General features: G+C 40.5%; 1 protein-coding gene across 5 annotated transcripts in view; it reads left to right on the top strand.

Moving 5' to 3' along the window:
- The first annotated feature begins 1,356 nt into the window (after positions 1–1,356).
- Positions 1,357–25,163, top strand: part of LOC146620950 (multivesicular body subunit 12B-like) — a 35,588-nt gene continuing 11,781 nt past the window's right edge. For 2 of the 5 annotated variants that reach the window (XM_085367146.1, XM_085367150.1), the window contains exons 1-7: positions 1,379–1,477; positions 2,853–2,954; positions 11,431–11,526; positions 13,325–13,415; positions 14,467–14,596; positions 14,726–14,836; positions 20,959–21,008. In XM_085367146.1, coding sequence (XP_085223272.1) covers positions 2,862–2,954; positions 11,431–11,526; positions 13,325–13,415; positions 14,467–14,596; positions 14,726–14,836; positions 20,959–21,008 — 571 coding nt within the window. In that variant the 5' untranslated portion in view covers positions 1,379–1,477; positions 2,853–2,861. Of the gene's footprint in view, positions 1,478–1,505; positions 1,664–2,852; positions 2,955–11,430; positions 11,527–13,324; positions 13,416–14,466; positions 14,597–14,725; positions 14,837–20,958; positions 21,009–25,163 lie in introns of those variants that run through there. The other 3 variants (XM_085367147.1, XM_085367148.1, XM_085367149.1) reach the window with 3 other exon arrangements.

Here is a 25,163-nt window from a genome sequence, read left to right as displayed (position 1 = left end):
TGGTGGTGATGATACGGGGTGTTACAGGGGCTTACTAAGTAGGAAAATCTTCTTCCACTGTGTAAACTTCCTCACCGGAATTAATTGCAGCTCCAACTGACATACAGTTAGCCACAGTTATCAGTGCTGTGTTGTATGACGTGAAGAACACTGTTTGCAACATGCCAGGATCTTTACACTTGTTTTATTCTGTCAGCCACAGGCTATGCAAGACAAACTATTCTCCCCATTACAAACTCAAATGATGACTTAAAGGAGTAAAATCTGATAATCAGATATATTTGGAGGATCATGAAAGATGTTATGCGAATTATTCGAATTGTCATCGCACTGCATCGACAGTAAGATTTGAAACAAAATGTAAAAGGCAAACATTTTATTTTCTCTAGGTCTTTTATGTTCATTAAATGTTAATATACTGGATAGTGAGACAATCAACATCAGAAAAGATTTTTTAAAGGAAGGGTTATAAAGGCAAGCGGTAATATTTTTGTCTGCATCCTTGGTAAAATCAACCACATGAATGGAAGTGTTAAAATGTTTTTTTGTTACATGGGGTGTCACTTTCCTCTGAAAGTCACCCCCTCTTCATAAATTTCAGAAGGAAAACCGATCGCCAATAAATACATCTCACTGCGTGTGACATTCGGCCAGCATATGGCACCATGTCATAGAGCAGAGCAACAAGTCTTTGATTTGAATACAGTACATTAGGATAATAGTCGCAGAATGAAATAATTTATTTGATTGGTATGGTGGGGGCAGAAATAATAAACTCGATGATGGGAAAGCATCTGCCGCCTGCTGGTGTTTTGGACAGTCTACAAAGAGGCTTTCAAGTTTTGCACTCAGAGAGACATGAACATCCTAATGTTACAGCTAAGTCAATACACTGGGCTTGGTCTTACTTTCATCTGATTACAGAAACGACATGTGACTATTAGAGAGACAACCAACTGCCAGGAGGCGTGACCTGTAGATATAGCCATGTAATGATAGCCATTTAGTGAAGCACAACCTAATTTAGTTACAACAGCTAAATTGGATCACGTAGGTTATTGCTAAAAAATACACCCTGGAATTGCAGGCCTTGAAATTCTTTGCATGCTTTGTTCTTAATTTAAGTTTTTTGTTTTGTTTTGTTTGTTTTAAGCAACTGATATCTAAGCCGTTTGCTGAATAAAATGTCCCATTTTGTTTTTTTTTTATCGTTTAATTTATTTATTTATTAATAAAACAATAAATCACAGGAAAAAAAATATTCTTGGAAGACCAAATATTGGACTGTAGTTAATAATTTCTTCCCTTGAACACCAGGAAGTATTTCCTTGCTACATGTTGGCATGTAAAGGCCAAAGTTCACAAAGTGGTAGTGATAACGGGGGGAGACGTTTTAGCAGGTAAAAACACAAAGGACTCTGGGTTTAGCTTCTGTGTCAGCTCACCGTTGAGTTTGTGGTGGGTTTCAAGTCTCCAGGTAATTTGTAAGACTGCTATATGACGGGCGTTAGCGTTTTATAACACAAGATGCATGTTGGACGTTAACTAGAGCTGTGTTTGCGTCACACCCCTCTCGGTAAAGCAGTTGTAACTGGGCACTTGTAAATAAGCACTTTCCAGATGGATACAGGATAAAGCTAAAACTATTTAAACCCTAAAACCAGTAAGTATGCTAGCTAAACAGAAAGTTGGTTTTTTTTAGCCAAAGAACTGCTCTTAGCTTGTAAATATGACTGTCAGATACAGCATAAACCGCATTAGCGTCTTAATTTTATGAGCATAGTTTCTAATAATGGTTCTTAACATAAGAATTATTGAAGTTTGTCACCTGTGACCTGACAGGTTAGCAATATGCAAAATGTTCGCAGGTACATGTTTAAATAATTTGTAAGATTATTATTATAATATTAAAATATTATAATTCTCCATATAACTTACAACCACAAACTGGCTCTTCAGTACTATTTAAGACTGTATACTATCTTGGATTTCATGGTGATTTTTGTCTTTGGAAATGCAATATGCTTGCAATGGTTTCTCTTTTTTTAGTTAATCTGCCTGGATAAGTTCTCCAGGCCTTGTTTTTGTGCTGGAAAAACAAAGCTCATTTTAAACAAATGAATGTTGCAAAGAGATTCTTCAATCTATTAGCTAATTTGCTATCCTGTTTCATTTGAATAAGTACAGCTATCTAACATTTGTTAAAGAGACAGCTGTTTTCTGGAGTAAAACCCCTAATTTGATCAGCTTAATTGCAATAGATTTTCTAAATATCAAGATTGAATGCAGCAACTTTGTCAGTTAGTACAAGAATGTTTTAAACCTAATCTAATAAAATTGCGCAAGGGAACCTTTTGTAAAGCCACTTACCCTGTAAGAGGCTTGCATACCCATTAGAAAAAAATTCCCTTAGACAGGAAGAGATAGCAATTGATTGGGACTTCCTTGAAAATATGTGATCACTCCCCCTAATTTGTGATTTGGTGAAGTCATTGGGTAGTCTCCAAATGCTGTTTTGTCACTGGTCTCACTTGTCATTTGATCCTGGATTAGGCGGACACTTTTTCTTCTAGATCCTAATAAGCCTCATCAAGAAGTCAATATTGTGGCCATTTTAGCCAAGAAAGTCTGTGTGCATCCTCTGTGTAATGACTGCCAGAGGTGAAACACACACGCGCGCGTGCACACACACACACACACACACACACACACACACACGCATATATATATGTGTGTGTGTGTGTGTGTGTGTGTGTGTGTGTGTGTGTGTATGTGTGTGTTTCACCTCTGCAGAAAGAACCGTTGATACCAATTGTACCAATTGTAATGGTACTCTTCTGCTTTTCTAACAGAGCTTCGACATGTCTGAAGTCAGCAGCAAGTTTCCCATAGACCCCATCACTGCAGTTGGAGTAGTGTCTTCACCCAGCAAGGCCCCTGATGGCTACTATGTTGTGAGTACAAACATCCCGAGTATAGGTTTTATATATAAAAGACTGACGTACACCATGAAATCACCAATTGCATTCTGAAGGTTCAGTAAATGGCCTGCATTTGTATAGCGCTTTTCTAGTCCATAGGACCCCAAAGCGCTTTACACTACATTCAGTCATTCACCCATTCACACACACATTCACACACTGGCGATGGCAAGCTACATTGTAGCCACAGCTGCCCTGGGGCGCACAGTGTTAGCATTTTGCCTGCCACCATGATGTAAACCATACATGGATGAAAGGGTGGATTGTTATCACCTTATGCTGGCAAGCCTGGTTATTAAGCTGTATCCATAGTTTTCAGATGTCCAGATATTCACTAATTAGTTCCAAGTAAAGAAGTCATTCACCAAAAATGGACTATTTTTATGGCTGTTCATATAATATAACCACTAGCACTTTATATAGCCTCTGTAGAAACTATCTACACCCTCACTTATCTTAACTGCACTACTGTATAGCTCTGTGTAAATAATCATTCTGTACATTCGATAATCTTTAATCCTACAACTGTTTACAACTTGCATAGTTCCCATTTCTGTATAGCTGTATATCCCAGATTCTGTAAAGTTATTTATTTCATATTCTGTATAGTTTTTCATATTTATATCCTGTTCATATCCTGTACATAGCTTGTACTCACTACAGCCTGTACATACTTATAGTTATAGAATATTCACAACATACTTCATACCGTGTACATTATAACATACCATAATAGACCCATTTCTGTAATATACTCACATATCTATATTATTGCTAATATATATTGTAATATATCTATATCACTAAAGCACTTCTGGATGGATGCAAACTGCATTTCGTTGCCCTGTACCTGTGCATGTGCAATGACAATAAAGTTGAATTCTATTCTATTCTATTCTATTCTATAATTAACATACACAAAACCAGTTAATTAAAATTATCCAAAAGGCGCCAACGATGAAAATACAGTAGATAGATCCAGTTCTGAGTCAAATTAGCAGAGGTGACACCTAGCCACTTTTGTCAGTGGTAACCCCATATAGTTATTATGATGGGTATAATTACTTACAGTAACTGTAACTGTTTTTTGTACCACACCTGTTAAGGTTCTGATGATTTTTACCCCATGAAAGGCTGATGGGGTATCGTCATTATCATGCTGGGTAGGTGGGTGGGTGGCCAGGTGAAGTGGACACCTAAATTTGTGAACATAATAACTCGAGAGCAAGGTGACTCATATTTCATATTTCATTACATCGACTCCAAGGTCAAAATATCCCATTTGTAATTTTTTTGAACTATAGGCACCTGCATGTGTGTTTGCTAAAACAGGCTGAGAGCAAGTCTGCACTTTATTTCATTTCTTTTAAAAATCACAGGTTCAGTAAAAAAGCACTTTTTTGTCCTGATGATGCATTTAACATTTTAAAGTGTTTTTGTGATAGGACCAGAATCCAAATTGTTAATCAGTGATTGTTGTCATAATTGGAGATCTAATAAGATTTATTTTGCTTTCTGTATTGAGTTGCACATGTAACAGTTGAAAATGATTGTGTAGCATAATGCACACCCAGGCTGTTGGCACCCTTTCAAGGTGTTTTTGTAAGATCTGCTAGATGACTTATTCATAAAGTTTACTTTGATGATTAGACGGATTGCCATCGTTGGTTGCCACCAGTGTTGTAGACACACCAGAGGCAAAGGTTTAATGATGTTAGGTTTATCCCCATATAATTTAACTTTGTCCTCATGTTTTCTTTATGTTCAAGTCTCACAGCATCTTCACCATTAACAGAAATGTGAAGTAGTGCAGGGTAGGCTGCTTAATTAGATTTTTTTTTGTAACTTAGTTTAAAGGGTAAAAAAAGAGAAGACAGTGCGCAAGTTTATCAAAGCACGAAACAAGCTCAAGGGCAGATCTCTCTTCCTCTTCCCTTCTTCCTATTCAAGCTTCTTTTGTTTTCATTAGGCCCCCAAAGCCTCCCTCTTCCCCCTGTTTTTATCTCTTCCTGCTCCACCCAACACACTCAGCTTGTTCCTATCGAGCAGATGACGGTGGGTTGGCATCAGAAAGGAGCCATCGGCACGGAAACTGCGTACACACAACACAGTAACAAACACAGGGAAATCAGATTTCATTCTCTACCAGTCCACTGCACCTTACGCTGTGTGTGCAAACACTGTGTATGTTCCAGAGGGTGGTAGACGAGAAGTGCAAAATTAAAAACGAATTTTTAAAATAAATATAAATCTGATTTCACTCTGTTTTTGCAGGAAATACTGTTACTGCATGAAAACATGCTAGTAGAACTAATTGACCAAACTTAGTAGGTTACTACTTTAGTTTCAAATGGTAATGTTAGCATCTGAGCTACTTTGGGCTGCTCCCTTGTCACAAAGGGTCACCATAGTGTGTAATTCTGCATGTTGGATTTGGCAGGCTTTTATACCAGATGCCTTTCGCTTACCAAGCAAATGTGTGAGTCGCTACACTTGGAGCCATAGCTTAATGCTATTGATCTGTTGCAAGGGTATCATAATAAATAAATCTTAATCACAATGTGTATGCTCCAATCAGCCTCAGCTGCACTTTGCGTTGAAATGGTCAGCTGCCAGAATGAACTAAGATGGTGTTTAGCAACATGGCAGTTGCTAAATATGAGAAATTTGATATTGTTAATCTTAAATGCACTGTTGTAAGCTTGTTAGCATGCTGTAATTAGGATGTAGTTTATGTAAAGTATTGTGCCTATGTACAGCCTTCCCAATGTGCTAGAGGTTGGCTGTCGACTCCTAGTTGTGTCAAGTTATCAGTGCTTAGCTGCAGGGATGTTGCTAGTAGATTATTTTAAACTACCTCATAGCTGCGCTTTGTGACCTGCGTTGGTCACTAAACTGGCTGTGGTTGGTTTTAAGCGTTAGTGTGTTGTTAGTGGATCACCCACAAACTTTGGCTGCCTAATAAATCTGATGACTTTCTCTATTTGAGATGGTAGCTTCTGATAGAGTAAGATACTCGTTTGTAGAAAAGAAGGACTGCAGTACAACCTTTAAGAGGGTTTTATTGTCAAATTTTTAAGTCAATTTTAAAAAGTTATGATTCAAGATTAGAGCATAAAGAATAAAAAGTTAAGTGCAAGTCATCCTCCAAGATAAGATTCAAGGTCTTTCAGGCTCATAGGATCTATTTCAAATGCGTTTGTCCCATCTTCAAGAATATCTTTTCGAACATCACTATGTGGTCTTTCATCTGCAGACTTGAAATACAAACAAAAATATCTGCAGTTGGTATCAGTGTACTAATGCACCACTGAGGAGGGAAAGTCTCAGGATATTAGCTGTATTGATTTTTTTTCTCCTTTCATATAAGAAATCTTTTCAAATACCTCCTTAATACGGACTGTTCACCATGCTTTCCATATACTTTATAAAGCAGATCAAAGAGCTGATTAACTCTTTTGCTCTCTGATACCGTACGCTCACATCTCTGAACTTGAGCAGGTTGTTCCAACACGAGAGAGCGCAGGCCCAGATCAAACACTGTTCCACTGGGATCAGGAGCTTTGCTAAAGCACCAGCAGCCACCTAACATCAAACGCACTGAGTAGACTCTTGCTCACTCATGCTCTGTTCATGGGTTGCAAAGGAGCTATGGCAGCTAGCTTCTTCCGCTCTGCTTTCAGCTAAACTAATTGCTCGCACGCTTTAGCACCCACTTTAACACACACGCTGAATCTCAACAAGAAAGTCAAGTAGATTTCAAAGTGACTTTAGTTCTTTAAAGTACACATATTATGCTTTTTGGGTTTACCTCTTTTTCTGTCATAAACTATTTTTGTGCTTGTCAAACACCTGCAAAGTTCAAAGGTCATCCAGAAAAGTTATTCTCTGTCCAAAATGTCTTGTTAGGAAAACAGGGTTTCTTGCATGGCTTGTCTACATCCCTGCACATTTGCATAATGGCCACCTAGTGGCTAGTTGAACACAGCCTCAAGCAAACAATATGCAGCTGCCCCACATCATTATTATGTACTTGTTAATGCTCCTCCTCTCTCTGTAAATTATTTCAACCATGAACAAAACATTTAGGCATTGTAAGAAAGAGTGAATACGTCTTATCCATCCTCTTATCCTTATCAAGGTGATGGGGGGCTGGAGCCTATCCCAGCTGTCACAGGGCGACTCTATTGCAGGGCTAACACTTAGAGACAGACAACCATTCACACTCACATTCACACCTATGGGCAATTTTAGAATAATCAATTAACCTAACCCCACTAACTGCATGTCTTTGGATTGTGGGAGGAAGCTGGAGTACCCAGAGAGTACTCCACACTCCACACTGAAAGGCCCCAGCCAGATAGTGGAGTCACACTCAGGACCTTGTTGCTGTGAGGCGCCAGTGTTAACTGTTTTCCTATTATTCCTTGAATAATAGGAAAATCCTTTGCATTAGCAAATTATTGGGTGTATGACATAGATAGTAATGATGGACATTGCTTCCAACTAGGGCTGCCACGATTAGTCGACTAATCACGATTACGTCGACTATTAAAATCGTCGACGACTAATTTAATAGTCGACGCGTCGTTTGAAGCTTTGTAAGATCCCAAAAGATCTTACAAAGGAATAAGAAGTTGGATTTAAGAGTGTAATAACGGACTGAAACAGAAGATGGCAGCACTGCATGTACAAGGATGCCAGCTGCCGTTAAACCCCGAAGAGGAAGAAGAAGCAGTGTCCGGTATCGTAGCTGTGTCCAAATTCAGGAACCGCGCGGCCCTGCTCAGTTTCCAGCAATGGCGGCAGCTAGTTAGTTTTAATATTACGCTTATTATTCTTTCTGGGTCACAAAATAAACATTTAACATATTTTCAGGCAAGAATGTAGCTGTGTAAACTTCAAATATCTGCTTGGTTTATCAAGACAACCACATATTTTCAAAAGCGCTCCGACGTTTTCGGAGACGTCTGTTACCCACCAGCTCGATCGTTAGCCGGGGTTCAAGGCTCATTAGAGCCGGTGAGAACACCGGACTCTCGGCAAATCGTTTTCAAACCCAACGCCGTCTTTCACTACTCAGGTTAAACATGATATATAAGTCACTTAGATAACTTAAAAATGTTATTGTTTGGCTTTTTTTTAGTATTTTATTTGTTCCTGAGTAAATCGGTTTGGCTGAGATTAAAGTTATAGTTTTTACACAGCTGAATAAACGTCAAGCAGACAACTGATTATCAGAAGTATGAGATACTCGAGAATATACTCCAGTGTCCTGTTATATTTTAGATAGCAAGGAGCAACGGCTGAGTTTATTAAACTCCACCGAAACAATCTGCAAATTTCATTAAAAATTTTATAAACTATCATCTTGTCTTTCTTTTTAGTTAGCACATACCTTAAACACTTAAAGCTGTAAGCTAATGATAGTTATATAAGAGCAGATGCTGCTGGTGCAATAAGCTGTACGTTTTATGTCCAATGGATGCATGATCTGAAAATAATCGGTGACTTGTCGACTATCAAAATAATCGTTTGTGGCAGCCCTACTTCCAACTGAAATATTGGACTGTGTATTGGAGTATGTCTATACAAAATATGTCTGTTTTTTAAATCTTGGTCATACTGTTTCAGAGAGGATTATCTGGGGTTCACGCATTGAACCATCATTGGCTAACAACTTGTTACTGACAAGCCATTAGCCAATGGGTGGCTTCATAGTCGGACCCGCCCCCTTCACAACTTCCAGTTTGTTGCATTGCACCTGAAAGTTGTATCTCAAAGCTTCAAAATGGGACTTAAGAAACAAATGGATCATGTAACTGTAGTTTTACTTTGCTTTATGCTTTAGTGTCCCCAAAGACGAAATTTGTTGTTGTGTCCAAGCTCAAGCTGCCAGCAGGACAGCCACTATAACTACCATGTAGATACAACTAAATCTATCTGTCTGTGGCGTATGCTCACAGGGGCAATGTCAGAACTGGAATACTGAAGGACAATAAGGATAAGTGTTAAATTGTAAATGCAAACCAATAAACAAGGACTGGGTGTGGGTCATTATGTTTTCATGTCACTCAGCTGGATTTTCATTAGCCTACCCTGATATATATTATTATATTATACACACACACACACAAGGGGATTTAAGGGGCAAAAACTCTACCAAGGCAAATGCTGTATTCAGCCGTTTTGAAGAAAGTGATTTTTCTTTAAAATGGCCCAAATGTAAAGGGCACCCATGTGTACCCATGTGCTCCACTTCTCAGGTTTTCTTGGTAGTTTTTTCCATGGTCCTAATGACAGGCAGACAAACAGAACAGCAAACATAGCTTATAAAGGCTTTATCAGAGGAATAAATTGTAATGATGGAAGTCATTTCAGTGTTGTATGAGAGTACTGTGCATACTCACACACATATTTTAAGTACTTGATCTACTCCTCATTTAGTCTGTCCAGCTGTCACGGGTCTGTTAATAAGGTGGGCCTCAAAGCAACAGGAACTTAATGGTTATTTTTAATCATTAAAATGTGTGCGCTTTTACGCTATTTTACAGACCCCCCAAATAGAGTTAAAAACCTGTAAATAGCCACAGTGTGTGTGTTTTTTTAATATATTGTCAGAAGCTGATTTATTTTAAAATAAGATCTGAAATACTTCTCAGCTTCTGTGTTTTTCTTTGTTTCCCTGTGCCTCGTATATTTTCTCTTCACCTGGTTTTACTCTCCAGAGAGTTTTGATTTTATGCCTTTATATCTGTATTCACAGCTGTGTCTCTCAGTGCTTCATGGCATCTTGCTGCTTATGTCTGTCTCCAGAGATGCTTCATAGGAATATTCAATACCCCCTAAAGACTTGTTTCATCGGTGGGCTTTCAGATCACTGCGAGCATAAGCTTTTAAGAAGCAGTAGTTGAATCTGACATTGCATTTTAAATCAAATGACACGACCATATTTCAATATCAGAGGTGTGATATCTCTTATCAGACAGGTGACATTCTTCTCATTGAAGTCTGTGTAATGACGGCGCCATACAGTGGCACTCGTGTATGTATTAGACAAGATCCACTACAAGTTTACACATGCTTTTGCTGCCGTGGCTCAGCGGTTGGCGTTTCAAATTCAAGCTGCGTCGCGTTCTTGCTGCCGGCGGCTGTGGCAGGATGATGCCTGAGGTGCCTCCTCAGAGGACCGTGCCCTCGTTACTCCTCAACTTGACTTTGGGTTTCACAAAGCGAGCCCTTTGTTTACGCTGACAGGATGCGCTGGCTACTGACCTGGAAAAAGGTGGCCAAGACGGGTTGTCTTGTAAGGAAGTAAGAGAGGCTGGTGATGTATTGGCTCCTTCTGGGACCTTTCATGGAACTGCTGTGGAGAGGCCCTGCAATCCCTCTCTCTGCTCATCTTCTCCTCTTTCTCTCTTCTCATCCTACTATCTGTCTCTGTTCCCCACTCTAGCCTCTGCTCTCATCTCATCTAGTCAGTGGTGGTTTTGCATGAAACCCATACCATGTCCCCCCCCCCCCCTCAACCAGTCACCGGGGTCATTCATCATTATTGTCAAGGGGGTAATGTGTGTGGGTGGGTGCAGAGATCTATGACTTCTTCATTTGAATGAACCTCATTAGATTGACTCTTCTTTGTAAAGGATCCCTTTAGAAAGTAACTCTGGCAGTTATTTAGGTTATTCTCACATGATAGCCAATGGAACATGACGCTTCAGCCAAGCATGTTTGCTCGAACGATGGAAGAGTCTCTGCGATGCAGTCTGCAGGTTATATTTTGCTTTATCACTCTGCCCTGCATACCTAAATTTACATAGCAATGCAGTATAGGACCTTGAGGTTGACTTGTGGTACCCACATGCTGTCAATTTGATGCAATCTCTCTTTTTTTTTACTGACTCTACTGCTTGTTTACAACTATGAATGAGCCTGTTGTACAAGGGCAAGCGGCTCGGGTCTTTGAAATCAGACTTTAAATTCTTTGTAATTTATTCTTAGAAAAAGCTGTCTCCTTAAATAAAGTAAAACTACTCGTGCTGTGTGCGCAGTGTCTCAGTCTCAGTTTACCCACGTCTTCACTCTGGATACATTACAGAAGGTTTATTTTTTTTTAAAAGATACATTCCACATTTACCATAAATATATTCCCTGCTTTCCCACGTTGAAGTTTGCCTCCCTTATTAGAGCAGATCCTTGTCAGGGCATCTTTAATCAGCCAAGTCCCAAGAGATGATATTTTTAGCCACCTTTTTGGAGGCTAAGACTTCTTTACCCACGCAGAGCACTAATGAGATGGAGCAGTAGTGTAGGCAAGCGTTAATTAAGGCTAGTATGCAAAGGAAGAGGCAAAAGCAGCACGCTCATGGCATACATACATTAACTTTATCCCACCTCCTGCATGTTTTCTCTCTCCTTGTTTTTTTTTTCCCCTATTTTTTCCACGTAGGTTGCACAAACAACAGATGGCTCTGACGCCGACCTGAGGAAGGACAGCTTATTCAAATCCAAGGTCACACGCTACCTCTGTTTCACCAGGAAAACTGTAAGCGTGAATGTAAACTTCTCCCTTTTCCTATGTGCTCTGCACTAGCTCCTCATCTGCTGCACCTTCTTTTTTGATTGTTGTATGCCAATGGTCATTAGCTCACTTTTTGCTGCCAGAATATCTTAATAGGCCTTGTGTTTGTCCCGCTTTAAAAAAGCCAGGACTGGTAGTGCAGTTTTAAAGTTTTCGATAAAATGGATATGCATGCATATTCTGGATGGATAATACCTGGAAGAGGTATTTTTCATGTTGGTGGCCCTCGAAGATATTATTTATGTTTATTCATGAAATAGCAATGAGCTGCATTTTAACTATTCCAATTTATCTGATCAGCAGCAGCCATGGTTACCAAAGCTTATGTACATATAATATTTGAATCAGAAAATGCCTCCTATTTATGCAAGAGAAAATGCTGTAGGATATATATATATTTACAGAGAGAGAGCTCCTGATTTGAGTAGCCACGACTCCTCTGTGGCTGAAATGATCTTTGCATTGTATTTCTCATAATGCTGTTGGGGCATTTTTTTGACTCCTCTCCTGCCTGCAGCCTACAGCTGATGTGTTTCTGCTTGGCTGTCAGCTGCTCTGTGGCCATAAATACACCTGCTTACATTGCCAGGATAATCAACCTGTCTAACCTCAGCGCATACAGCTTACTATTGGTCGTCTATTAATTAAGTTTCCGTGGGTTGCAGGTGGACGGTGCAGGCAGTAAACAAAACCTGCATTTTTGTTATTACTTTGCATCAGCTCAATTTTAGGACTTAATCGAGTCCGATTCTTTTTCGGCATCCCCCTTAAAGTCAGGCAACCTGGCAGCGGCTGCCTCGTGCCGGAGCTCAATCTGGCCCTCGGTTTAGTATATAGCATACAAATGGCCTTCCCCTAGTTCCTGTATATTATCTTAAAATGCGTGTCCACATTGTTTTGAAGACTTTGACGCAAATAAAACATGACAGAGCCATCAACAAAGGCTATTTTGTCTGCCAGTCATTGGAGCTCCCACTGTAATTGTCTATGACAAAAACAGATTCTGTAGAATTAGCCCCTGTATTATGTGGGGAGAAGTAAATAGTTTGTGATTTATCATACTCTAGGTTGAAGGTAGATAGCCCCCTTTGTCAGTTTGCAAAGGAAAAATTCTCCCCGGAAAAAGAAAGGGGGGGAAACACTAAAAAAAAGGTTTCATGCATAGTAATAACATTCATCCATATTCCTCCTTACGTCAGTGTAAAAACTATGAATAAAAAATGTCTCTAATGGTAATGACTGTCGGGCAACAGTGGCAGTGGAATCCAGGCTTTTCGGACGCATCAAGTCACGCCTGGCTCGCCCCACTCTCTACTGCCGCTGTGTATTATTGCAATTTATTATGGCAAAAAATGAAAATGTAATGGGAGACAGGGAAGAGTCATGCTTGAAAATGTCAGCTACACAGTCCGTGATTATTTTTAACTAGTCCCATTCTGTTGATCAGACTGCCTGCTCTGTCTCCCATCACCCCATAGCTTCTCGCCAAAAGGTTGAGAATGATTACAAGTTCACACATGCATTCTCTCACTCCAGAAAAAGCTATTAGAGAGTAATTACGTGAGCTATTTTGTCAACCATTCTCTTTAGAGACTTCTTGAGCTTTTAGTAAATCATTGAGTCTATTATCTCTACATTTTCCTCCCTGAGTACCCAAAAAAATGACTAACCTTTTTCTCATTCTTGCTCTCTGTCCTTTCCAAAGTTGCATTTGCATATATTATTTTTAAAAGTTGCTGCCTCCGCGCTGTCGTTCGTGCAGGGGCCCGATGTTGTCGTGGACATGAAGCTGACTGATATTAAAGACGCCCTGCCAGAGTCGTTCACACCACTGCAAGAAACAATGGACACAAGTAGGTAAACAGTCAATACCGACCACAGGCTCGCTCCCTTCCTCTTGCTTGTTTTTTTCCCCCACCACTCTCCGACCAGCTTATGCCGAGGTCCTCAGGGGCAGCTTTGCTTGAGATAGTGAATGTTTTATGGGTGCAGGTTAGCTTAATTTATGGCAGGCTGTGGGAATAAAATAAACATTTTGCCCTGGAGGTACAAGAGAAGAGAATCATGAGTCATTGTTTATCTCAGCTGGAGCTGTGCTTTTCTTTATGAGGGCCTTATTTATGTATTTATTTGGGGAGAGGACGAGTGGATGGGGGTTATCTAATATTAATGAAATGCATTCCCCAATGCTTTAGTGCTTTTTGAGTGCTACGTATTTCCCCCTCACTATCCACGCCGTGGAAATGTAATAATATTTTGGTGTGGGGAGTGAGGACAGCTTGTTTATTATTTTTATTATCATTGCATTTACACTGCACTTTCTAGTGTTGCTGGGGAAATAAATGAGCAAGGCACAGATGCAATATAGGGAAAGCATGGCAATGTGTTTTTTTTTCTTTTTTCTTTTTGCCAGAATGAAGAAAAGAGATTATGTTTTGTTTGGCTATGTTGTAATTTAATGTTTTATTACTTTATGTGAATCCATGTTTAATGTATACATGTGACATTATGTATGAGTTTCTATCTAGAATATTGAGTTTAAATCCCCGTTGTGCTCTAAAGCTGATGGAGGATTCACTTAGTTCTGTCATTTTACCTACTAAAGCGATAAAAATGATAATAACACATGTGAATTTTGTGGCTTTCCAGTGTCCACTCATTTCCACTTTGAGCACAGCAAGTCACCCACAAACTGATATTAGCTCATCTTTTATTCGGAGGATGGTAATGACTAAATAGCAAAGCATAAATGGGATTTGTGAATATATTTTTTTTCCTAGAGGCTCAAACTGTCGACAGGTTTTTTTTTTTCCTTTTCTTTAGCCCCAAACTGTGGAGAAAACAGAACTGAATAATCAACTAACAATTTCTCTCTGACATCCTCATATGTACTTGACTCATCAGAGGAAGCTGCCATGAGGAAGAGGAGGCTCTGTGTGAAAATGAGCCCTCGTGAGGATGCGAAGACAGCTGTATGTGACATCCAGATCACGGCAAAGTCCAAGACCCATCTTGTTAACTACACCTGTGTAGGGTGAGCTATTTGACAGCGGGAATGAATGAAATCGTGAAGTTTTGTAACTTTTCTTTTCGTCGCAATCATTTTGCCATTTGCAGGTAAAACTGCTAACCAAGCTGTTGTGTGGCTTTTTTTCGTACACAGCGAACTAAACAACATGGGAATATGGTATCGGTTGGGAGATGTTCACCAGCGTCAGCCGTCTAGAGTCACGTCCGGCAGGGTCGAAAGCGACGCCCGACCCAGCACAGCGAGGTAACGCCCCGCCACAATATTCAGCTGTGCGTCTCAGGTTTTAACTTTTCCTCCTTGCCTTACTTTTCATTTCCTGCGCTTGTGAGCTTTTGTTACGCTCCTGTGCCTCTTGTACGCCAACAAAGACACGAGCAATTGATCACTCCTGGGCAATCTGCTGTAAAGGTTGCTGCTGGACAACAAGGTAGCGAGGGTGAACTGGATAGACGGGGCTAACTAGACAGGAACCCCTGAACAAGAACAGAAGTTCAATGAGGGCTAAACTCCTGCTATTTGTGTAGTGTCCCAGGAGGCAGAGGGAGGTCGCTCCTCCGACTGCGGTGACAAGAGGGTTGTAGTTTGCAGACAAAAAAAAGAGGAGATGTAGCCCGGAGAGGGAGCGACAGCTGCAGAGGAAGGGAGAGCACCAAGATCTCCTCCACGCTGGTATTCGTGTGTCCCCGCCTCTGCTCATGCTGCTCCGGCTTCCTCTGCCTCGGGCCTCCGAGTGAACGGAGCAAACCTTTGTACTGTGTCCAGAGCAAACAGCTCAATTATTTATCGCAGTGAAGAGCTGGGGATTTCCACAGCAAATTGTAAATAAACAATCGAGACTCCTTTGGTGTGGCGGTGCTGTGGAGGGTGAAGCTTGGCACAGCGATCTGACGTCTTTGCCAGCTTGAAGTGCTACGTTCTGCCATCCTGTGCCGGGCTGAGTAAAAGCTCCAGCAGGCCAGAGCGGTGGAAGCCACCAGCAGGAGTATTCAAAACAGAGCTTCTGTTCGCCGTGGCTGTGCAGTGGGGTGAGAACCATTAAAACAGGAAGGCTGTGGATTCAAAACCCCAGGTTCAGACCACGTGGAGTTTTGTGAATGGTCCATATTTTGGAAGCCGATGGTCAATAATCTTTGATGTGATGAAGTTAGATCGAGTGCTCGGGCCCACGTGCGCCTTCACAGCTCTCTTGCCGGTAATCCTCAGTTCTTTTGAAGCCCACTTTCAAGTTGGTGAGGCACAGAGGTTGGAATAAATTGTACCTCGAAGCGACTCACACACCCACTGCCCCCCCTTACTCTTGATGCCTGCTGAGATCACAGGCCGCTGTTTTTGTGTTAACATTAAAATTCATTCCACAGTCAGACTCTTCTTTTGAGAGTATTTCCCTCCGTAATGCACCGACGCATAAGGACCAAACTGTGGGCAATTTACACAGTAGCAGTTCTTACATGTACTTCAGACAGCCATACATAGAGCCATAAATAGTTCTGTAATTTTTTTTAAGTCACAGATAAGATAGTTTGACACAGTGATTTATAAACAGCTCCTCAACAAGCACCGATTCCCTGAAGAAGTACAGTAACACAGTGTAACTGTCTGTGCAGTGTTACCCCACTATACTTTATTCATATTCAGCAAGAGAAAATTCTCTCCTTCACGCCTCCTTCGGGCTATCTATTACAAGTTTATGGCCGTTGGAGAATAGCACCTCTTAAATTTAAGTGCTCTTTACAGTCAGTGGAAAAGATGTTTTAAATACAGTCAATAATGTATAAATTTTTAATGACCCTTATAATTTTGAAAGCTGCAGTGATCCCTCTCAAATGTTACGTTGCCTCGGGCGGCGAGAGCTCGTTAGGGTTGTATACAAACGTAAACCGCAAATCAGGTTTTTTCGGCGGCAACAGAGCTGCAGTAACTGCAGAGCGTTGCATCATTACGGGACACGCGCAGTTACTGCATCGAGGCCAAGGTGTTATATTTAAATTGCTTTTGTATCGTTTTTGTCAGCTGTAAAACGCAGGGGCTGAGAAGTTTCGGTTTCGCTTTAAGAGTCCGAAATTGAATTTGCAAAAATCTTAAAGCACTTTAGCTTTTCTTTCGTGGGCACTAATACTCGTTATAAGTGGTTTCTGTGTGAAATAATGAGCCTGGTGAGGGCTTTTCTTTGGCGTGACTCAGAGGTTCAGTCAGTGCCATCAGACCTATTTTAACCACTCTTACTACTGCTAAGCACAGTATAGGGAAATTTATACTAGAATTATGGCTTCAAGTAATTATTTACCTTCATGATTATTGTAACGAGTCTCTTTTATAATTAGTTTATAAAATTATCAGTATAAAGGAAACAGCCATGGAAACTTGCCTCACCCTGTGTGACTGGGGTTGCAAAACCTAAAAAAAAGACTGAGACTGAAATTATTCATTGGACTTCTGGCTTGTTTGCTGTGTCCAGGTGGCATTAAATTCATACATGTAATAAAAATTGTTATTGACTACTGTGAAGTGCTACAGATAATAAACAAAGAAATGGTTTTTCATCATATTTCAGGTTTTATGTTAATCAGACAGGTGTTAAAATGTGATCTACTTTCTATTCAGCGTGAAGGAAAGTCCTAAACAAGTCCGATTTTTTAAATTCAACTTTCATTTAAGCATTAGGAACCTTGAGATTAAAATCTCTGTTTCTAGTGAGATCTGTCATAGAGAGGACACCATATAAATGACAACATAAGCAAACAAAGGAACTCAACAAGTAACGTAACACAAAACATAAAGTGAACAGCAGTTGCACAGTTTTTATATGGGCTCTGAATTCTCCCAGGGAGACAAAAAGTATTCTGATTTAGTGAGTTTGAACTTTATTTCGTGACCCAGGTGCAAAATCAGAGGACGCTGCTCTAACAAGTTCAGAAAAAGTCCTTGGTGCCTTAAAGAAGCTCTGCTTCTAGAGGAATGCAAGACTCTAGCAGGTGCTTGTAAAACTGCAAAAAGGAATGTTGGGGATTTGTAATGCAATAATTTATTTTCCTCATGCAGTTTAGTAGTTAAAATTATGGATAGACAGTAAAGCTGAAATGCTTGTTTCTCACTGGCTCAGGCTGTTGTGCCATATTGAGCAACTAAAAGTTATAGGGAGGAGGCCCGCTGAGCCGTCTGCTGCGCAAATACGTTTAAACACTGTGTGCTTAACGTCTCTTTATCAGGTTTGTCTGAAGCGTCTCAACCCGAGACGGTGTTCTGATTCCATTCATGGCAGCAGGTTGATGTCAACCACTTCAGCTTGTTCTCTGTCAAGACTGACCGTATCAGCAAGTCCCTGACTTTATAATGTTAGGGGGGAAAAAACAGCACCATCCAGCCAGCCTTTTAATGTGGCCAGTAAAGTATCTCCCTGCTTCCTCCTCCTGACCAACGCTGCCATTTGTTCTCCTGATAAAACTGTCATTGTTGAAGCTGGTATCTGACCTCTGCAGTGACTGCTAGCATAAATTAGCCTTATTCTAACATTGCAATTTCTTTTGCCTCACTCAGAATCAAGGTTTTTGACATTTCTCTTAAAATAATGGGCCACTGTACACACGGACACTTTTTAAATCAATCTGTGCAGTGATAAAAATGTCAAGGCAAAGTCTCTTTTTCTTCCATTTCAGAGGTTTTTTTGCCTTTAACACCTGAAGGCTCGATAGTCATCAGTGTCAGAAATGGCACGCGTATCAATACATTTAGGATTGCACAGTCTTCTACCTGTGACACTCCACGCGTTGCTGCTGCTCCGCACGATTATTGTATCAGCTTTCATTGCACGCTGGTTAACCAAGACTTCCCACTGCACACAACTCTTGAGAGAAAGAGACACGGTGACTGTCAGCGTGTCGCATGACAGATCCCCTGTCTGAAGTGTTGAAGAACAATCCTCACTCATTACTTTGCTACGTTTTGGAAAAAGTTGCAAAAACTAGTCGAGATCAAGCGAATGGATGCAGAGTGGTGCCAGAAATGATCGAATGATCAGCTAAGATCTGATGGGCAGAGACTACTCGGTGATTTGCCACCAAAGTCTAAGAGATTCTCTTTTCAACACCTGACACTGAACTTAAAGGAGGATAATGATGGGTGAGAAAGCAGCTCCCACAAAGCAGCACTGTTGGCACATAGAGGAAGGTGTGGAGATGTTGTCACGGCAAAGGCTGGATGTGTGTCAAAACAAGAGCTTCCAGCTCTCTGTATCGCAGCTCTGGCTCTTCAGTCAGTGATATTACTCTCATTCTCATCTTACCTACCTGCCTGTCTGTCGCCACTGTCTCTTCCACTTTCTCTTCTCCTCCTTTTTTTTTTTTTAAGTAGATAACTCTTTTCCGCATTTGCTATTTGTAACAACAAAAAACGAACACCACTGAATCGTAATTCATGTTGTCGAATAATCCTTTGTGCTTTGGTTTGCTTTCTTATTTTAACTGATTTTAACTCGGGCAGATTTCACGGGGAACTCTTGATCCACGTTGTAATTGTGTAAATCTATCAGGCCGCGTTGCCAGTTTTACTCTAATTTCATGAGGAACTACACCATAATTGAATATTCAAATTAGGAATATGTGTCAATATGGCTCTCCTTGCCTGAAATGAGGATTAATTGTTGTCAAAACTCCTGTGGCCAACATAACACTGCTGTTGATTAGCAAATGCACTTGCCATGTTTTTTTTTTCCTGTTTTGTTTTAAGAATTAGTTGTCTAATTGATTTGCCATATGTTACCCTCTCCAATCCACCTAAAATTGTATTTAGAAATCACCAATTTGGACTGAGACAGTTTTGAGCTTTTCAAACAGATGGGAAAAGAAACCCTGGAGGTTGCCTGTGGAACAGTATTCCACGAGCCTAGTAGGGATTTCCACGAGTACCACATTCACTTTTTAGGTTCACAGATAAATAGCCAGACTTAATGCGGAGCTCCCTGCTCTCTGCGTCTCCTCCGAGCGCTAATATAACACCACAAACTGCGATCCCTTAAAAGACATTTAAACCGTTTGCCTCCACTTTATCACTCCGAGGGACGTCTCTGTGCTTTGAGAGACGCGCACCTTTCTTCCTCAGCTCCTCAGCTGTGGAATCAACCTTTGCAGGGTAAAAGAAGTCTGCCTTGAATATGGCAATCGTTCCCACAAGATTGATGCCAACCTTTTAAAAATTCACCATTGGCCTGGATTTAACATGGCCAAATGCTGATGTAAATGAGGAGGAGAAAAAGTCGACCCTTTCATTGCAAATAAATCTGAGTTGCAGGCTTCAGCTCATAAATACCACAGCCTGTCACGAGTCTTGTTTTATTGCTCTTGATGGAAATTATTGCATTTATTTATGTCGTCCGTAGATACGAGTCTTTGCAAGTCACAACTTGCACACGTACTAATAGAATGTGCAGATCCGGCTTTAGTCTTAATTTTTTTAAAGTTTTACACTCTCCGTCAGTGAAAAATTGATTATGTTTTTTCCCATAAACACACCAAAAACAGTACATAATACGCAGAACGCACTTTGTTATTTGCAGCTTCACACCTGCTCACTCCCAGAATCTGTCCTGTCTGCGTTATAATTCAGATTCCTTTTATAACCGACTTGTCTTGTTCGTGGTCTCTAACAACAAACTCGCGTGTGCTCTAATGAAAGCAATTCCCCCTTTTTTTATTGATATCACCAACTGCTTTGCATTATCGTTATAAGAGCATTTGTTTTATAATGCCATCGTTGCTCCCTTTACCTACAAAGCATGTCATGTTATGCAGCTCTCTTGAAGCTGTGAATTCCCCCCACCAGCACCACCACTGCTTGCTGTGGATTTATCGATCCGTAGGGGTGAGTCACAGGGTGTAATTCATGATAGCTTGATTGATGAGGATTTCAATCTTATATGGTTTGTTAACTTCAACTCCCCGCAAAGTGCATTCTGTGCTGTTTTCTGTAATACAAGGCCTTGAAAGAGGGAGAGAAGAGGGAAAAAAACAGACTTGCCTTGAATAATGGAATCTCTCAGTTCCTCCAGAATTAACAAGATCCTGCTCCAAACCCCTGCTAAAGGTCTGCTCGAGCCCCTGGGCAGCTGAGGCACAGTTTAACTTCGACCATTTCTCCTCTTCAAGTTCACCCTGTTATTTCAGTGCTCTGTTTTGCCTTTGGACATTTTAGAAAGCCCTTTGTATTTTGGAGGAGTTCTAATGCTTTTAATCCGTAAATAAATTTCCTGCTTTATTATATTTGAATTCCTGAGGGATGTCTTTGGGAGCACAGGTGTTCCAAAACACAAAGTTAACAAGCATTTTTCTTGTGTGTAACGTGACTGAATATTGTTGCTTTTTTTCTCTCTCCAGCTCGAGGATTTACTCTGAGCGTCACGGCACTGGACTCTACACCATGACAGGTAAAAGGTGTCTCACACACACACACACACACACACACACACACACACACACACACACACACACACACACACACACACACACAAATATGCTTGTCAGTGCTATTTATGATGCTGTCACTATAGACAATTACATGAAGTGAATATTTGAATATTTCCCAGAATGCACTATGCTGTTAAACTGCTGTCAAAGTTGATATAATGCTTAATGCTTTCTGTGTCGTTTTTGCCGTTTGTAAAAACAACACAAATTTCTGTCTGTACTTGGAAAAGCAGCTCCGATGGCACTTGATCTACAAATGCTCTGTCTCAGATGTTCTCACTGCTGGATGCTGGACAGAGCTTTGCTCGTCTCAGAGAACGTGGCTTCCCGGAGGAGCTCGGCATTATGCTCAAGAGAACATTTAACAGCTGTCAAAGACGGTCCGTCACATGCCATACTTACATATGCACCTTTGCATGCACTGGAGGTATTCCTTTGGCTTTGTCAAGGAGAAACTCAACAACAGTTGCAATGCTCCGTGACTAAAACACGCGCACACACACACATACACACGCACACACACAAAAAAGGCTAATTCATTAGGAAACAGAGCTTAGACTATGACAGCCTAAGCACCACCGAGTCAGAGCCGGCTGAGACGTTCAAGTCTAAAAGAGTGTGTGAGCCACACGAGGTGAATGAGGCAGGTTTTTATCCAGCTGGAGAGAGACACCATGTGGTGAGGAATCCTCCTGCTGCTCCAGCAGAGTCCCAGGCTATAGCCGTGCTACACCCATCTTATTAAATATATAAAAACATGATGTGACATGTGGATATGTGCAGTTCAGGATGCTGATTTTATTTCAGTTTTTAAAAAAAAATGTATTTATCTTTTAAGGACCCTGAATTTAAATCCAGTGATGTTCAAACAAACAAAAAAAAAAGGAAAAGAAATACAGAAGAGACAAAGAGCGTATCATTGACAAAATTACTGATTAATACATCATTGTGCGTGTATGACAGTCATTTTCTTAGATGGTCAGGACAAGTAAGGCCCTGAAGGAGCAGACGTTACCACACAGCTGAACAGTTTGTGGCATTTGGTGTGGGATTCCTCCGCTGGGACGGGGTTTTGAGTGACAGCGAAGGAACCTGCACATACTGTACACGGCGCTGGCAGCAGTCACCATTTATCTCCAGAAAACTGTCCTTTGCAGGTGCACGCTCCCCTTCCTTCTCCTCTTTATGAGCTGGCGAGATTTTTAAGAAAAATTGATAATGGAGTTAGCCTGACACGCTTCTCGCTTTATTACTTGAGACTGCGTACCCGTCAGCCTCGCAGCATCACACTGCGAGTGTGAGAGGACGCGCCTTCCCTTCATTAACAGTATGATGGCCCGCGGACCAAGTGTGAGGTCGTAGCCGACAGCCTATTTGTGTTAATTGTTAGCATGTCGGTAGCCCCGGTGTGTGTTTGTGCGCTGGTGCATGTGCGCCTGCGTGTGTGTGGGCTGACAGCTGGCCAGGTTCGAGTTGGTCTAAAACCATGTGCGCTCTGTCAGGGTTGTACAGGCGCCTTCTTTAGGATTGATGAATTGCCTGCTTTCTTGATTAAACCCTCCGTCACTTCCCAACAAAACAAAAACCCCAACACACACACACGCGCGCGCACACACACAAAAAAAGGCGAGTTGAGGGGAGGAGAGGTAACATGTCTGGGAAATCTGTCATCTGCAGTCACATCATGTACAGATGTGATGTGCAGAAGCTTTGACATTTATTACCAGAATATTAAAAACTAATTCACATTTATTTTGCAGCCCTCTTTCGCTTGACAGTTGGAGCTCATTTGAAAAGTTATCAAGTTTTCATTGCAGCTCGAACCGTTTGCTTTTCTTCCACCGCCGTTGCTTTGATCCATGCCAAGTCCCTTTGCCAATTAGGTCTTTTATTCATACCTTGGCAGAAAATCAGGATATTTTTAAAAGTAATTATACATGCATTTGAGCTATCTGTCTAAAAAGCATATGTCTGATAAAATAAATAAATAAATGTAAATGTTTTGAAAAAAACACAAAAAAGCAGCCCCAAACTCTAAAATAAAACCACGTTGCATCGCAGTCTGTCTTTATTACCTGCTGGACAATATATAGCATTCAGCAGGCATCCATCTGATAAAACGGTAAATGTAATAAAAAGTAATACATTTACATATCTATAGCATTAATCAAAAATAAATACTGACATTGGCCCTGATCTAACATAATATGGAGAGCAATTATTTCCCTATCCATTAGGGGAACTTCAATTAACATACACGAGAAGGTTCATCCTTCAGAGGAGGATGAGGGAGAGAAAAAAATAGGGAGCTGAAAATTAACTTGGGTTTGCAAAATATCTTGGCAGGATGACAGTGATTTTTGATTTTCAGGAAACAATATTAGAATTCTTATTAAACTATGTGCATCTGCTTTTAATTTGCTGCAAATAATTGGAAGATGCAATGGAGCTTTCCAATTAAAGCTCCACTTTATGCTGTTTAATAATACCCTCATAATATTATAGCTTATGAAATGACAGGTGAGTTGGTGTATGAATAAAACATAAAGCCCTGTAATAAGAGACAGAAAAAAAAGAAGAGGAAAAAAAAAACGAGACAGTTGTTGGGGGGCTTTTAAATGCTCGACATAATTTGCATATATTAATCTCCTCTTTTCAGCCTTATCAAGTATTCCACTGTATTTGAAGTTAAAATAGTCGTGACAGGCAGGGGTACGCTTCGTTTTTCCATGGATTTATTACTTGTATAATTCTGGATCTTTAATAAGCCAATATGACTGATCCTCTGAGTTCTGTGGAATTTGGTTAATTGTTCCAGATGGTGCTCACTGATTATGCAAAATTACTTTCTTTCTCCTTTTTCCCCCCCTACCAACTACACTATTTCTTGATTGACTAACATGGAGAAAAAAGATTATTTTTGGCGCAGCACTTTCATTAAGAGGGTTCTCATCAGGTTTCAAACAAAAGTTCCATCTTATCTCCCTGTGTAGTTCTGGGCGAGGCTGTGCAGAGGGAGGAGATCAGCCGGCTCTTATCTCAAACCATGATGGATCTCAACTGCTTCTGCACCGCTGGGGTTATATTTTAGAATAACACAATTCTTTAGGCTGAGGGATTAAAAAACACGACCTCTGGATAGTGACACAAAAGTTATTATTAGTGTACAGCGTTCGCTTCTTTCTCCTTTCTCTCTCCAAAGATTGATGAAATTGCTAAGCAGCTGGGTTTGTCCTCCACTTGCAGCTCGGGCTCCATCCACAATTCACTAACATTCTGTTTTGCATCAGCTAAACTGAGCTGAATGAATCATTTATGGAAGTGTTATGGGGGAGGTATGGGCAGATTTACTGCCGAGCTTTTACTTTAGATGGAATGGGATTTCTATGAAACCGATCTTGATGTCTGAAGTAATGCCAAAGCTTGCATCAAGACATGAAGGGAACGCTCTTAAAACCCACGTTTTGCTTCTTAATTCCCCTGGTCAGCAAAAGGCGAAACATACAGAGAGAGAGAGGGAAAGTTCACAGGGAGAACTGTAGTATTTACATCTAATGCCTGTACAGACATTCTCAAACTACTGCTAGCAAGTCTTGATACAAAGAAGCACCTGATTACCTCATAATAAATGAATGGCATATAGTTTAGTGCTTCTGTGCTCATATTAACCTATATGTACGTTTTCCATATTGACATGGCAGCATGTCTTGGGTGGATACTGCACGAGTGAAGCGAAGCACTGGCACAAAATACTACGGTGCAAATCCTGTGCTAAAATATAAAAGCAAGAAATAATGTGTTTTGTGTTAAAAAAGAAAATGTAATCCAAATCTCTTGAAATGCGAAAAAGGTTGCTTTCTCTTCACATCTCAAGCGTTGCTTCCTATTTAGAATAAAGTTTGGATGGTTTGTTATGTAGATCTTGTTGTTTTCACATTTTTTGCATTATTCCAGAAAGTGTCAGTTTCTATTTTTAAACAAATGACAGGCACAACAAGTATTTCCAGTTGTAGATATAGTCAGACGTTGTGGAGTACGACTCAGTGTCAAAAAGCACATCTGGATTAAAGGCTTTCACGCCATTCAGTCACTTTTATTCAATTAGACGATCCAGG

Source organism: Diplotaxodon limnothrissa, linkage group LG12, assembly GCF_057381915.1.
Source record: "Diplotaxodon limnothrissa isolate DT_005_m linkage group LG12, D_limnothrissa_male_GT1.1, whole genome shotgun sequence".
NCBI classification, from domain to species: Eukaryota; Metazoa; Chordata; class Actinopteri; order Cichliformes; family Cichlidae; genus Diplotaxodon; species Diplotaxodon limnothrissa.
The sequence above is the reverse complement of the archived record's forward strand: the minus strand, read 5'-3'. Positions and strand labels throughout refer to the sequence as shown.